Source organism: Schistocerca nitens, chromosome 6 (assembly GCF_023898315.1).
Source record: "Schistocerca nitens isolate TAMUIC-IGC-003100 chromosome 6, iqSchNite1.1, whole genome shotgun sequence".
Lineage (NCBI taxonomy): Eukaryota > Metazoa > Arthropoda > Insecta > Orthoptera > Acrididae > Schistocerca > Schistocerca nitens.
In genome coordinates this window covers 658,283,984-658,300,655 of record NC_064619.1, presented here as the reverse complement: position 1 = coordinate 658,300,655, position 16,672 = coordinate 658,283,984, and the positions used below count along the sequence as shown (strand labels likewise).

The window sequence follows — 16,672 nt, the reverse complement described above, 5'->3', positions numbered from 1 at the left end:
TGGTAAAATATTTGTACAGATAGAGTTTATTTTGGTATATCTTCGATACATAACGGTATATCTTCGATACATAACGGTAAAGCCCAGCTCTTATAATTCCAACAACCTGGAATAAAAATAAAAACGTAAAAAAGTGGTGGACACTTGTGTGAGCAAATTGATTGGTATAGAATCTTCGTAAAACTAGCATGTTTGATTATTTGTTTAATTTTTATATCTATATTTAATTATATTTCATTACATGTATAAGACATATTTTAAGACGATAAAAATATTATGATAAAATTCACTGTACAATTATATATCAAGTGCGAATACGAGAATCCATGAATGAATATTTCAGTGCGGGCGCTCTGTTCTCTGCAGTGCAAGCTCAGAGATATGCGAAGTAGCGGTGGACATGCGTGGGCAGCATGAAGGTAAAAATATACTTATGTATGAGATAATTACATTATTGGATTTTTCTGTTTTAGTTTCCCGAAAGCTGGACAAAGAACCAAAATATGACTCCAGAAAGAAAAAAGGAAGATAATCGTCCATACATAATATTCAAAAATATACTTTGTAGAAGAATGTTTTAATAGGGATATTCTGATAATGCTTGTAACGATTTCTCTAGGGGTGACTAATTTTTTGCCCGGTGAGTTTAATATGCATCTAGCACAATTACTTGAAAAAATGAACACAACTTAGATTCATGGGCTCGTATATTTAAAGAAAACAATTTTCCTTTAATTAGCTGTCAGAACAAAAAAGATAAAGCTAAAAACTTATAAGTATAGAAGTGAATCGACTAGTACAGTTTTATCATGTCTGTAGTTTGTAAGATATATTTTATATATATTTAGTAAACCTAAAAGTGTTCACCTTAAATTTTTCCCATTTACAACTACTTTTTCTTATTCCCTAGCTATTCAGCAGAATGTACGTTCCATTAGCTAGTCTATCGAAAAGAGTTTCTTTTCTGACTGCTTACATTGTAGAACGTCCGCTTATAGACGTGCTTCGCTTCCGCTCATGTTCGATTTAATGCCGGGAACAGCTGAATACATGCGCAACAACAGAAGACAGCCGCTACGTGACGTGAATGCGCAAATGGCGGCCAGCTCGGCCTCACGGTCTCGTGCCAATTCGGCAGCTGCCAAACTCGCTCACGTAATGTGACGTCAACTGTCTGCACTCACGCGCCCCAGCGGCCGATAACGGAATTGGTACTGACGGCCGCTGTGATTCGCTATAACTACAACAAGCTTAAGGATTGAATAACTGCCTCGAAGAAGGTTGCGTATCACATTTTTGGTAGCAACCACAGCAACAGATGTCTTTCTTCTGTTTACAAACTGAACTATTTGCTGCTGTAAAGTTGACAATCCCTGAAGAACGTTGTATGTCAACGAATATGGCGGACGTGAGTGATATAAGTTTCACTCCGAAAGATGTTGTATCGTTAAAAAAAGGAACAGACATGAAAGCCGGTCACGGTGGCCGAGCGGTTCTGCGCGCTTCAGTCAGGACCGCGCGACTGCTACGGTCGCAGGTTCGAATCTTGCCTCGGGCATGGATGTGTGTGATGTCCTTAGGTTAGTTAGGTTTAAGTAGTTCGAAGTTCTAGGGGAGTGATGACCTAAGATGTTAAGTCCCATACTGCTCAGAGCCATTTGAACCATTTGAACAGAAATGAGCCGGCCGAAGTGGCCGCGCGGTTCTGGCGCTGCAGTCTGGAACCGCGAGACCGCTACGGTCGCAGGTTCGAATCCTGCCTCGGGCATGGATGTGTGTGATGTCCTTAGGTTAGTTAGGTTTAACTAGTTCTAAGTTCTAGGGGACTAATGACCTCAGCAGTTGAGTCCCATAGTGCTCAGAGCCATTTGAACCATTTGAACAGAAATGAAAACAAATCCGTCACACGGGAAGCAGAACGTCAAGAAGAGTAGGTGGAATAGTGGGAAATACTATACTGTATTTCCGCAGCTGCTAAAGACGTGCCTGAAAAAAAAAACGCATCAAAAGTGCTACGTATAAGAACTTTGTGTGTAATTATAAAGTAAAATTTGTACACTAGAATAATTTGATTGGTCTGACAGCTGGCTAGGGCCAAAAAAAAAAAAAAAAAAAAAAAAAAAAAAAACCAGGAGAATGATATTTTTGTAGAACTACCTTATTTTGACACTGTATCTTAGATTAGCATAGCATACCACTGTGTGGCCTGCAATGTCCAGTCACGGAATAATCTCTGCGATATTCCTTGATGGCACGGTGACTACCGAACGGCAGATGATTTCATCCCCATTATGTAAAGTGACCCTGGTTTCGACAAGATGCGTTTCAAGTAAGACGGAGTTCGACCCCACCGAAGCAGGAGAATGTTTGATGTCCTGGAGGAGCACTTTGGAGACCTCACTCTGGCTCCAGGGTACCCAGAGGCCACTGGCATGGGCCGCGATTGGCCGCCACATTCTCCGGAACTGAACACATGCGACTCCTTTTTTGTGAGACTAAGTGTACAGCAATTACCCCAAAACCATTGCTGGGCTGATAACAGCCATTCAGGAGGTCATCGACAGCATCGATGTTCCGACACTTCAGCGGTCATGGAGAATTTCGCTGGTCACCTGCGCCAATGATGGCAGGTATATCGAGCATGTCATAACCTAAATCCGAATATCTGTAATGACGTTTACATGTTGAATAAAGTGTGTACACGCCGTAGTTTGTAACTAATTTACGTTTCTTTCGTATAGTTCAATAAATGGCACCCTGTATATTCTTAATTGTCACAAATAGTTCACCGTTTTTTTCCAAATATTTGGTGATTTGAAAGGGTGTTGTTAGGTGGCAGTCTAATGCAATTTCTGCACGTGAAATGAACGGCAGTGACATTTCTATTCTTGTCCGCCCCCGGTAGCTGAGTGGTGCCGGCACAGTAGCTTAGCGCGTTCGTTCAGAGGGCTAGCTGACCTCTGTAATAAAAAAAAAAAAACTGAGTTACTCGATCAACAACGAACTGAAACGGGTGTCTTTCGACGTCCGCCCAGAACAGATACAACGAACGAAAACGAACAAAGTGAGATATATATACATAAAAAAAAGTGGTCAGCACGACAATCCTAAGGGCCCGGGTTCGATTCCCGGCTGGGTTGGAGATTTTCTCCGCTCACGGACTGGGTGTTGTGTTGTCCTAATCACCATCATTTCATCCCCATCGACGTGCAAGTCACCGAAGTGGCGAAAAATCGAAAGACTTGCACCAGGTGAACGGTCTACCCAACGGGAGGCCCTCGTCACACGACATTATTATTATTATTATTATTATTTATATTCTTGCCTGCCACAAATAATGCACTCTTTATTTCAGAATATGTTGCGATTTCCGAGAGTGTGAATAGGAAGGAATTGCTGCAAATGAAACGAGTACCAGTCATATTTATAGTTCTCTTTGTCACAAATAGCTGCCATCGAATCCTTAACAACTCTTTACTAAATTTGGCGATCAAGACGAAGATCGTACCACACAGAAAGCAACTGTCGCCACGTGATAGATATACGAATATCAGTTGCACATGGCAAATCTACCTTGATTTAGTCACTCGTACAGAATGACTTCGGGGAGTATGGCTGGTAATAGTACAGTGTGGCACCGCAGGGAGTGCTGAACGATGTATCACATGCTCTCTATTTATACTCTATCTCTTTGGCAGCAGCTGAATCATAGACCAATGTTGTGTACATAGTTCTGCGTAGTCAGCGCGTACACAACTTTCCCAATAGAGCGCGCCCCGCTAAGCACAACAGCGCAGGCGCAGCGTTCGTCCGTCTCCGCACTACGAGATGGCGCTGTCTTAGAGACGGACCAAATTTTTCTTCCGCCGATCCGCGTATTAATATGTAACACAGCCAATGAGATTGCTGCTAACGTAGAACCTTTTCTCCTCGCGAATCACACTCACGCAGTGATACCTGAGGTATTATAACGAGTGTACAGACCTCTGATTAGTCAATCTGCATCACTCTGCATTAGTCTGTAGTCAAGTTTCAGTCTGCACCTAATAAGATTACCATATTCCTGTACATAGCCATGAAGGTAAATGAATAGACATTTTGTCAAGTATCAGAGATATGTGAGAATACGATTAACGTACCGCGACCAAAGGAACTTGAGATTGTCAATTGTAAATAACATCCAGAATCTAGTTAAGTAAGGTTTATGATTTTTATTATTTTAATAAATGTGTGTGAAAATTAATCAAGTTCTGTTTAAAGTTGGTCACCGTCAATCTGCTACTCTAAGCGTGCAAGTGGCATTTCTATCGTCTGACCTAACGGCAGAAGATAAACACGCCACGATAAGACCACGAGACATATTGCTGACACTCGCCTACTTCGTTAGAGCGACAAGTCAGATAATCTGATGGGGTGTGTACCGAAGGTCTTACAGTATGCACACCACAATAACATTGGTGGTTCATCACACATTGTAGCAAAACACCTTGCTACTCTGGTGAGCCCACTAGTAACAGCCGAGCAAATCTGCTATTTCAGAACATTGGCTTGGTACCGGTCATCTTATGCAATATAACAACATAGAGATTGTGATGTGCACTTCCAGCTATTGAGATAGTGTTATTAAGGACTTGGTTAAGATTAATAAATGATCTTATAAACAAAGATGGACATTTTTGCATGGATTCTTCTTTGAATCCTGCTCTGTTCCTTGGTGAAACAACGAAAGGGCAGAGTTCACGCCACTTGTCTCCCAGTTTTAATTAATATTCGCTACCGATAACTATTGACATTAATCCTTCCGGACAGTTGTGGATATTAAAGCACCACTTCCGGGACGGAGAAGTGCGCCGCCCCAGTGTCGATCCGCCCGACAGATTAACGACGAGGGTCTGTGTGCTGGCCAACCTGGATGGGGGTTTTAGGCGGATTTTCACATCCCACTAGGTGAACACCGCACTGGTACTCATACCCTGCCTCAGTTCCATGACTCTCAAACATTTAGAAAACTTTCGCTCACTTTCACACGAATAACGCTCCACGCAGATAGTTGGAGCCCACATATTCCGGTCTGGGATGTAGCGACGTGGCGTCAGGGAGAGCATCCGCCCACCCTTTGAACTAATCATGACAAATCTGTAACTAACTCCACTGAACCTATCCCGATCCGAGATAAAGGGACATGAAAATAATGATGATAACTACACTACTGGCCATTAAAACTGCTACACCAAGAAGAAATGCAGATGATAAACGGGTATTCATTGCACAAATATATTATACTAGAACTGACATGTGATTACATTTTCACGCAATTTGGGTGCATAGATCCTGAGAAATCAGTACCCATAACAACCACCTCTGGCCGTAATAACGGCCTTGATACGCCTGGGCATTGAGTCAAACAGAGCTTGGATGGTGTGTACAGGTACAGCTGCCCATACAGCTTCAACACGATACCACGGTTCATCAAGATTAGTGACTGGCATATTGTGACGAGCCAGTTGCTCGGCCACCATTGACCAGTCGTTTTCAGTTGGTGAGAGGTCTGGAGAATGTGCTGGGCAGTGCAGCAGTCGAATGTTTTCTGTATCCACAAAAGGCCCGTACAGGACCTGCAACATGCGGTCGTGCATTATCCTGCTGAAATGTAGGGTTTCGCAGGGATCGAATGAAGGGTAGACCCACGGGTCGTAACACATCTGAAATGTAACGTCCACAGTTCAAAGTGCCGTCAATGCGAACAAGAGGTGACCGAGACGTGAAACCAATCGCACCCCATACGATCACGCCGGATGATACGCCAGTATGGCGATGAAGAATACACGCTTCCAATGTGCGTTCACCGCGACGTTGCCAAACACGGATGCGACCATCATGATGCTGTAAACAGAACCTGGATTCATCCGAAGAAATGACGTTTTGCAATTCGTGCACCCAGGTTCGTCGTTGAGCACACCATCGCAGGCCCTCCTGTCAGTGATGCAGCGTCAAGAGTAACCGCAGCCATGGTCTCCGAGCTAATATTCCATGCTGCTGTAAACGTCGTCGAACTGTTCGTGCAGATGGTTGCTGTCTTGCAAACGACCCTATCTGTTGACTCAGGGACCGAAACGTGGCTGCACGATTCGTTACAGCCACGCGGATAAGATGCCTGTCATCTCGACTGCTAGTGATACGAGGCCGTTGGGATCCAGCACGGCGTTCCGTATTACCCTCCTGAACACACTGATTCCATATTCTGCCAACAGTCATTGGATCTCGACCAACGCGAGCAGCAATGTTGCGATACGATAAACCGCAATCGCGATAGGCTACAATCCGACCTTTATCAAAGTCGGAAACGTGATGGTACGCTTTTCTCCTCCGTACACGAGGCATCACAACAAGATTTCACCAGGCAACGCCGGTCAACTGCTGTTTGTGTATGAAAAATCGGGCCGGCCGATGTAGCCGAGCGGTTCTAGGCGCTGCAGTCTGGAACCGCTCGACCACTACGGTCGCAGGTTCGAATCCTGCCTCGGGCATGGATGTGTGTGATGTCCTTAGGTTATAGGGGACTGGTGACCTCAGATGTTTAGTCCCATAGTACTCAGAGCAATTTGAACCATTTAACCTATACTAAGAACAACACACACACACACACACACACACACACACACATCGGTTGGAAACTTTCCTCATGTCAGCAAGTTGTAGGTGTCGCCACCGGCGCCAACCTTGTGTGAATGCTCTGAAAATTTAGTCATTTGCATATCACAGCATCTTCATCCTGTCGGTTAAATTTCGTGTCTGTAGCAAATCAACTTCGTGGTGTAGCAATTTTAGTGGCCAGTAGTGTACTAATGCTAGTCACTGGCGTGTTTGGTAGCGCTGGTTGTTTATGTAATATGCGTGTTTGTGTGTTTTGTCTTTCTTCATATCCCGAATTGTGGTTCTTCGTCTGCGTAGCGGCTCATAACAAAGTTAGAAATTTTTTGCTTCAAATGGTTCAAATGGCTCTGAGCACTACGGGACTCAACTGCTTTGGTCATTAGTCCCCTAGAACTTAGAACTACTTAAACCTAACTAACCTAAGGACATCACACACATCCATGCCCGGGGCAGGATCCGAACCTGCGACCGTAGCAGTCGCACGGTTCCGGACTGCGCGCCGAGAACCGCGAGACCACCGCGGCCGGCAGAAATTTTTTGCCCCTTGCTCTCTCGTTGCATTTGTCTCTTGAAAATGTCGGGGTATTCACCTGTCGAAATACCAGATGTTGTCAAAGACTACACCTGACTGCATATTCCATAGCCTGTTTGAATAACCTTTTGGTCTTGAGCACCTTTATAGTTGCATCCAAACTCGCATTCATTGTTGCTGCTTTTGTCGTTGCGTCCTGTTTATATTTATTTACAAACTGCTTGAAAAAAGATTTCCACCAGCTGCATACTCGTATATGTAATTGCAGAGAATTACGGAATATGATTTATTAGACTCAAAAAATTCACTGCTGCAAAATAAAGCAAAAAGAAACAAAATACAAATGATCTTTAGGAGAGTGGATATTTTTGATCAACTACGAAATCATAAATTTTCGTTGGCAAACGTTCAGTGCCGTATTGCTTCACACCACACATTGTGGCATGTTTCGATCCTTCTGGGCAAGCTGTCCACATGATGCTCGAGATAATGCTGGTCGAACACGTTCCACAATCCAAGAGCGACCCTCGAGATTGAGTCAGGAGACTTCATGCGATGATTAATTAAATGCATAACATAGCTACAATGAAGGAGTTGCATATGGTCCTAGCGAAATGAATCAGAAATTAGAAGAAATTATACACTATTTGACAAAAAGAGGAAAGCACCCGGAAGGTGGCCAGGAAACGAAATGAAATTTCACAGTTTGAAAGGGTACGTGATGTTTTTTCAGCGATTACAGTACAGAGTTAAATTTACAAAGAACTTCGCCGTATGAGCGCACTTATCACTATGGCATAGCACAACCTCTGATCTGCACGCGTACATGATTTGGTTGAGGATTGTCTCACAAAGCCGTTGTTTCTTTCCTAAGGCAAGCTGGCCCACAACTGCTCTAACTTGTCCTTGACATCCTGGATACTGATGCTGGGACGGAGTTGATGTCCATCGGTGATAGATCTGGGGATCTTGCTGGCCATGGAAATCCTCAACATCATGCAGACGTTGTAGATCTTATGATTAAAGTTTTCCGTAAGACATTTAAGTCTCATCTTTATCTCCTATAATGCTGAGAGTAGAAGAAATTAATCAAAATTTGTGCCGCGGCCGGGGCTCGAACCCGGGTCTTCTTGTTTACTAGGAAAAAATGCTAACCACTACACCACCGCAATACCCCAAACAATGTCACTGCATGACCTACCGAAGTCGACTGCCCTCTCCAACGCCGGAGTGCTATTCCAATGCCGGAGAGCCCTGAAAATAAATACAATGTGGGGGGAAAGTAAGCTGAAGATATGGATCAAGGTTTGTGTTGGAGAGGGCGCTCGTCTTGGGTAGTTCGTGCAGCAATATTGACCATAGTGCTGCGGTGATGTAATGGTTAATATTTCTGCCCAAAATATCCGGCTTCAAGTCCCGGCCGCAGCACAAATTTTAATTCATTTCTTCTGCTTCCATCATCATCGCAGATCATGCAGACAGTTTGTAGAGACAGGTTTCGTATGTGGTAGAGCATTGTCCTGTTGAAAAGCGTCAACGCGATATTGCTGCATGAGAGGTAAGAAGGACTCAGAATGCCCGTGATGTTGTGCCGCCCGAGTTCCCTCAATCGCTGCCAGCCGTGAACTGAAGTCATACCCGACGGTTCTCCACATCGACCCGGCACAAGTAACGCACGCACTCTCCAAAACTTTGCAAAAATGTGACCTCTGCCTGGGTAGCCGCCATCGTCACCAAAGATGGTCATCCGGTGTAGTACAGAGCCGCGATTCATTGCTGAACACAATGCGGCACCATTCATCAGCAATCCATGCTTCCCAGTCATGGCGCCACTCTGAACTCAGCCGTTTGCGCTGGGGCGTTAACGGCAGCCTACACTTGTAACCGTAGTTGCCTGCTCAGCCTGCTGTTGGTCTCCGACCAATGGTGTGGGATGACACAGAATCTTGCAGGGAGTCCATTACCTACTCTCGAGTGCCAGGCGCAAATAGATAGGGTTACAAGGTGCTTGGGTGCACAATATACTCAGAAGTGGTCAACCGGAACCGTGATGACGAGCACGCGTGTCCTCATGTCCCCACACAGTCCAACATCTGGCCACTGTCACATTCGAACACCCCACAAATCTGGATACTGGACAATCCTGCCAGCTGACCAAATGGATACCCACCATGAGACTCCGTTCAAACTTTGTCAGGTGCTTATAACACTACCTCACATGAGTACATAGCATATCAGTGTTATTCACAGTGATCACTCAACATCTGACACTATGCACACTCTTATATGTCCTGACAGGCCTGATAACAACAATAAACAAGAACAACACTAAAACACTCTGGTGGCCATTCCACTTCCCACCAATCATTTACATAAAAATGGTTCAAATGGCTCTGAGCACTATGGGACTTAACATCTGAGGTCATCAGTCCCCTAGAACTTAGAACTACTTAAACCTAACTAACCGAAGGACATCACACACATCCATGCCCGAGGCAGGATTCGAACCTGCGACCGTACCGGTCACGCGGTTCCAGACTGAAGCGCCCAGAACCGCTTGGCCACACCGGCCGGCTCATTTACATAGCCACTTATTTCTGTAAATGTGTAATAAGTTAACATTGATATCCGACCAAGTCTTTTGTCTCTTTCACTTTTGGCAGGGTAGTATACATCCAACATCCATTTAAAATAGCTCTACCATGAAAAAAATGGTATGGTGTTCACTGATAAGAATGAATCAAAAAATCTGCAATCTTCCCCGTTATTAAAAGAGAGAAGAATTGCTTTATTCCGCTTAGTTACCACTGGACTTATCTGACCTGCGTGAACCGCTTTAGTGTCGAGTGATTAATAATCAAACATATTCAGCTCCACCGAACTGTCCTATCGCAACATAGAAAATTTGCGTTCCTTAGTATCATAATGCGATGTAATATTATTTTACTTCCCTTCGCAAAAGATAGATTGTGTGTTTGATATGTGTTATTTAACGACGACGCTCCTGTTTACCGTCACAACATACGTAATAATGCAAGTAAGGAGAGACGCAGGGATAAAAACTGAAAAAGGAGAGCGGAGGACGGCATCACATCATAATAAATATCAATAACTATAAAAAAAAGGTGAAATTCAATAAGATCGAAAGATTATTTTCGAAGAAAGTCTTACCCTCTTAGCATCATAGGCAAGGAGGACGTACTGCTTGTCATCTGACATCTGAGCCGCTACAACACCAGCATCCGCAAATACCTGCAACATACGTAAACAATAAATTTAAGAACGGTTGCTGTTGACGAAATCTGTCTAGAAGATGTAGCGTAAATTTGCATCTACAAAATAGAAAATACTCTTTTTGTGTTGCGTACAAATTCGGTTTATACGAGACTTAACAAGCTAACTGGATCTCGAACTTACAGAAATGTTGAATGTGTCATTCGGGCTGATGTATTATCGTTATATTTTACATGCTTGCCATTTATGCACAATGAAATAAGTATCTAAGTGTACTGTTACGCATAACATAAGAGGTTAGCCCGTTGAAAATGATATGTTATTTTCCAGGTATCATGTTATCAATGATTTCTTATTAACCTGGTTATAATTTGCAAACTTCTCCTTGACGCATTACAGTTAAGCGGAAGGCTAGTAAACAATTGAACGTACATAACTGTACCAAATTCAGTGATAACCAACGTGCATAGGAACAGTTACCAGTTTTCAAGGAAAGTCTAACTGTCCTCTCAGAATGAGACATCAGGAAAATGAGTATTTAATTTCGTGAATATATACGGAATATATAAAATAAATGTGTCTAGCTACCCGCAATCCTGCAAGCCATCTGACGTGATATAATGTCTCTCGCAGTGGTCTCTCCGCGATGTTTTCAGAAATTTTATAAATTATATAGCTCAGTACATGTCTCGAAATATCTCTTCTTATCTTACCGATTCCTAAACATAATATACGATGATTATCAATGCAAAGTAGTTTCAAGCCCTATTATTCCTTGGAGCGTCCATTTACTCCATGGAACAGCTTCTCTGCTATCTATGTTTTCTCTTATGAAAAGAATGAGGCAATGCTTCCCGATTAGCCGTGAGAAGAAGGGGGATGTATATGTATGTATTGTTTGAGCTAGTCGCCATCTTGATGAGATTCTGTATGAGAAGGAATTTAATACATGAACTAAACTAAAGTAAGTGTGTTCGCGTATTATTTAACTGATTAGTATTGACAGTGTCTGCTTACTACGCTGTGTTGCACGGGATCAGTGGGGAACGTCTGATTTACACTGGACGAACCTGCCGTTTTGTATGCTCAAGATATCCAGTTTATTACTTTCAATAAATAGGCTAACACGGTCTTACCAGCAGATCTCCGGTCTTCCCCATGTGATCACCGAAAGTTAATAATTATTACAAATATTTTCAGGAGATCGACTGACAATTTTCGTCGCACCTAGACTTCGAAATTGCTTCACTGCCTTATGGAATTTAAGTTAAGCTCAATTTAATCAGGATAGAACAGTATTGAACTGTGTGAATGTGATAAGCCTGCTTTGTGAATGAAAATTCCCTTAACATACGCATGTTTTTACTATCCTGATCAGTGAAGCTAAATCAGGCCGGTGTGAGAGAGGTTTTTAAATTTTTTGAATACAAAAAAAAAAAAATATTAAAGTGAGTTACGACGTTAGTTAGCGAGCCAATTTAGTTGCTCATTTAGTTTCGTGTGTCTTATGATCCTAATTTCAGACCTTGCGGTTGTAGGAAAACCTCAGTTGGAAATGGTATACATGTGATGTGAGTCCTATAAGTTGAGCCACCTAACTACACTCCACACAAGAAAACAGAGACCTACAGATGGCTTTATCCATTTTCTACTAGATATAATACAGGTCATCTCCCGTTTTTTTTAAATCAGGCCCTGTTTTTGACTGCATACTCTGTTTATAACAGAAAAAATTAATTCCTTTCTACTGGCACTTTTTTATTTTCTTCTATTTATTTTAACAAATAGTCACTGTTTACAACACCTGCAATAGTTGTCGGTAAAGGAAATACTCCAGCATACGTTCGCTGTGGTAACATCAAATTACATGCATGTAGTTGATCTTCTTGTAAGCGATTCCTGTATACACGACAGTATTTCCTCGCCACTGTCTTTTGTGTAATACGTGTCCTCTGAGTACTCTTTATCCGTTAAGAACTCCCAGAGACAGAAAGAAATTTATCCCATATATGCCCAGAGGGTCCATAATGAACTTGCTGCATCACTACGAGGTCAACATAACGAGTGGTTAGAATTAAACTTTTCCTGTTTAACACACAGATTCTAATTACCGTACGACGACCAAACTTGTTAGCATTAATGTCAGGGACATGGGGAAGAGAAATAATGCAGAATGAATTCAGTTGAAACAGTTTTAATGTGCTACAATGGTACACCATACCATTACACACCGGTACCATTACTGCTACAAAAGGGGCTCAATATGGCGCCCATCAGTGTCCAGAAGATAATTCGATCGTTTCCAGATGTATTTCGGAGAAGCAGGTGAACTGCATGAAAATTGTTGAGTTCAATGCGTCTCTCTCCTGTAGGGCGGGTATGACGCTGGCCAGTCACACGGCACGTCTTTGGTCATTGAGCGCCATCCTGTCCAAAAATGAATGGGCCAATGATGAATGTAGCCGTGAAGCCACACCATAGGGTGACACGTTCACTATACAGAGGAACTTCATGCACAGTGACTGGAGCTGAAGATTCCCACACTCGGCAGTTCTGTGTGTTCACCTCACCCGTGTCCGCCCCCGGTAGCTGAGTGGTCAGCGTGACAGAATGACAATCCTAAGGGCCAGGGTTCGATTCCGAGTTGGGTCGGAGATTTTCTCCGCTCAGGGACTGGGTGTTGTGTTGTCCTAACTATCATCATTTCATCACCATCGACGCGCAAGTCGCTGAAGTGGCGTCAAATCGAAAGACTTGCACCAGGCGAGCGGTCTATCCGACGGGAGGCCCTAGTCACACGACATTAAAATTAAAGCTCACCCGCCAGAGAAAAATCAGCTTCGTCTGTGCATAGGATGGTCCACGGCCAGCCCTCGTCAACTGCAATCCTCGCGAGAAAGTGGAGAGAGAAGTCAACACGTCGTTGTGAGTCCTGTGGTGCAAGCTGCTGTACGATACGGAGCTTGTACAGATACCATTTGAGAATAGTTCGAAGGACTTTCCGTACAGAGGACCACGGGATGTCCAACTGTCGTGGCACAGCACGCGCACTGCCTATGACGATCGGGAATTGCGCACAGCGCTGTCTGCAATAGCAACAGCGATGTCATCAACCACCTGTGGTGCAACCGGACGTCGGCCTCTTCCCAGAGCGACATCCAGTTCTCCTGTTCATTCGAACTTCTTCATCATGCTCCGCACAGCACGTGGATAAAAAGGATCCTTCAGTAATTCTTTCAGCCGGCGATTTTCTCGATGTGCAGCTGTAGCATTACTGTTGTTTTGATAATAGAGCTTCAGCAATAATGCCCACCACCTTCTGTCCAAGCTCATGTTGACACGTCGACAAGTGCACTGCGACTGGTCAGGTGTGTGAGACTATTAATCACGATGACTGATCGCGGCACCTGGTGGCCGTAGTTGGAACTGGACGGTGGCACCGTGACGCATGGAAATCATGCACCACATATGCTGGACATTACTGGTATCAAGTTTGGTACTCGTACGGTAATTAGTTTCCATGTTATAATGTGTTAAATAGGTCACAAAAAGGTGTGCGCTTTGTAAAACTAAGAACTGCCAAAATACGCCGCAATGTAACGTAAATTTGCATGGCAAATGCTTTGCAGATTCTCATGCATAATTATATTTTTTTATATCTCTTGCTACCTAATATGATTACTTAATAGTTCATAACTGATAAGACTGATTATCAAATTCATAGTGATGAAAGCTGACTGCCGTAAAATGTGTTTTACTTTGATTATTCATGTTCCAAAGTAATATATGACTTTATGTGCCAATGGGGACATCATCGACCCACTGAAAAAAACTTCTTTCAGAAACACAACTACGAATTACTGTTACAAATGGTTCAAATGGCTCTGACCACTATGGGACTCAACATCTGAGGTCATAAGTCCCCTAGAACTTAGAACTACTTAAACCTAACTAACCTAAGGACATCACACACATCCATGCCCGAGGCAGGATTCGAACCTGCGACCGTAGCGGTCGCGCGTTTCCAGACTGAAGCGCCTAGAACCGCTCGGCCACACCGGCCGGCAATTACTGTTACAGCTCTTGTCTGTGGTCACTAATAAATGACATGCATAAAAGCCATAAAACTCTGTGTTACAAAAGTTTTGGGCATATATGCGTTAATATCTGGGTATCCAGGTTGCCATATATAGCAACATATCTTACAATCCAGCGATCACTTTAAGTGCTATCTAACACATCCCGTTCTGTTCATAAATAATGTGCTCGACAAGCACCGTTCTGAAAGCACGTAATTCAGAGTTCAAGGAACCCAAGATCTTCAAGTAATAATAGTAATTCATTTCATACCAGAGAAAGACTGCGTCCATTCAGAATGTCACAGAACAATAAGGTCACACAAGTTTGTAATCAATTATTGCACAATGAGGTCGCTGATGTTGAACTTCAACTGGTGTGAGTTAACCATTGTGCAACAATTCCGATTGTATCTAATGGTTCGTAAGGTTAATTCATCTGAGAAAAGTACGTCTGGACATACTCTGCGAAAAGCCTGAATAACCATCGTTTGCAGCGCGGACCGATGGGAGACGCGTAGGAAAACAATTAATGACCTAAACGATAATTAATTGCCGGCCGCTGGTGGCCGAGCGGTTCTGGCACTACAGTCTGGAACCGCGCGACCGCTACGGTCGCAGGTTCGAATCCTGCCTCGGGCATGGATGTGTGTGTTGTCCTTAGGTTAGTTATGTTTAAGTAGTTCTAAGTTCTAGGGGACTTATGACCTCAGCAGTTGAGTCCCATAGTGGTCAGAGCCATTTGAACCATTTTTTGAAAAAAATGGTTCAAATGGCTCTGAGCACTATGGGACTCAACTGCTGAGGTCATTAGTCCCCTAGAACTTAGAACTAGTTAAACCTAACTAACCTAAGGACATCACGAACATCCATGCCCGAGGCAGGATTCGAACCTGCGACCGTAGCGGTCTCGCGGTTCCAGACTGCAGCGCCTTTAACCGCACGGCCACTTTGGCCGGCGAACCATTTTTTTTTTTTGATAATTAATTGAAACCCTCAGCTGCTGACAGGTGTTGTTGATATACCTCGATGGAGACAGCTGAAAATGTGCTCCCCGACCGGGACTCGAACCCGGGATCTCCTTCTTACATGGCAGACACTCTATCTGACACAGATGAATAGCGCGACTGCAGGGACTTATCCCTTGCACTCTTTCCATGAGACCCACATTCCCAACTGTCCACAATCTACGTACGTAATGTACCTAATAGCTATTTGCCCATCCGCTCATTACTCGCGCACACTAAGGTGACGATTCCTGTAAGAGTTCGGGCAACTTGTGCGCATTCGCACAGACGAAGGTCAATGGCTGGGTAGCCTTTACTATATATATATATATATATATATGACCGTGCAGCTTCTCTAGAACAAATGATAATTTATTGAAACCCTCAGCTGCCGACAGGTGTTGTTGATATACCTCAATGGGTAATGACCTTCTGGAGGATATTGACAGGAACGTAGAGCCATTCCGACTCCGGAGCTGTAGGCATCTCCACTAGATTACTCGGCTGAGGATCCATGGTGCAAACAGTCCGATCGAGGTGATCCCATAGAATCCCCGTAGTGTTTAAATCTGAAGAGTTTGGTGGCCATGGCAGTACAGTGAACTCATCCTGGTACTCTTCAAACCACACATGCACACTACGATTGTGTGACACAGTGCATTGTCCTCCTGGTAGACGCCACCATGGCGAGCAAAAACAAACTGCATGTAGGGGTGAAAATGGTCCACAAGGACAGATGTGTACTTTTCTTGATCCACTGCGCCTCCCAGAATGACGAGTTAACCCACGGAATGTCATGGAAACATTCCCCAGACCGTAACGCCCCTTCCTCCGGCCTGGACCCTACAGACGATTGTTGCAGGACCGTAATCGCCAACGACCATCTCTCTGATTCATTTGAAAAACCCATCTGTCGCCACTCAGTGGACGTCCAGCCACCTTCGTCACCGATCAACAAGCAGTCAACATTGGTGCATGAACCAGGCGCTGCTGTGGAGGACCATTCGCATCAACGTTCGCTGAATGGTCGTTAAGAAGACATTATTGTTAGCTCATTGGTTCATCTGGGAGGTCAGTTGCTCAACAGCTGCACAGCACATCTATTAGCCCATCCATCTTGACAGCTGTCCGCCCCGATAGCTGAATGATCAGCGTGACGGACTGCCGTC

At 43.8% G+C, this 16,672-nt stretch overlaps 1 protein-coding gene across 4 annotated transcripts in view; it reads right to left on the bottom strand.

Moving 5' to 3' along the window:
• Positions 1–16,672, bottom strand: part of LOC126263720 (venom dipeptidyl peptidase 4-like) — a 358,865-nt gene that overhangs the window by 301,297 nt on the left and 40,896 nt on the right. For all 4 annotated transcript variants that reach the window (XM_049960872.1, XM_049960874.1, XM_049960871.1 and 1 more), the window contains exon 4: positions 10,358–10,438. In XM_049960872.1, the coding sequence (XP_049816829.1) occupies positions 10,358–10,438 (81 nt within the window). The remainder of the gene's footprint in view (positions 1–10,357; positions 10,439–16,672) is intronic.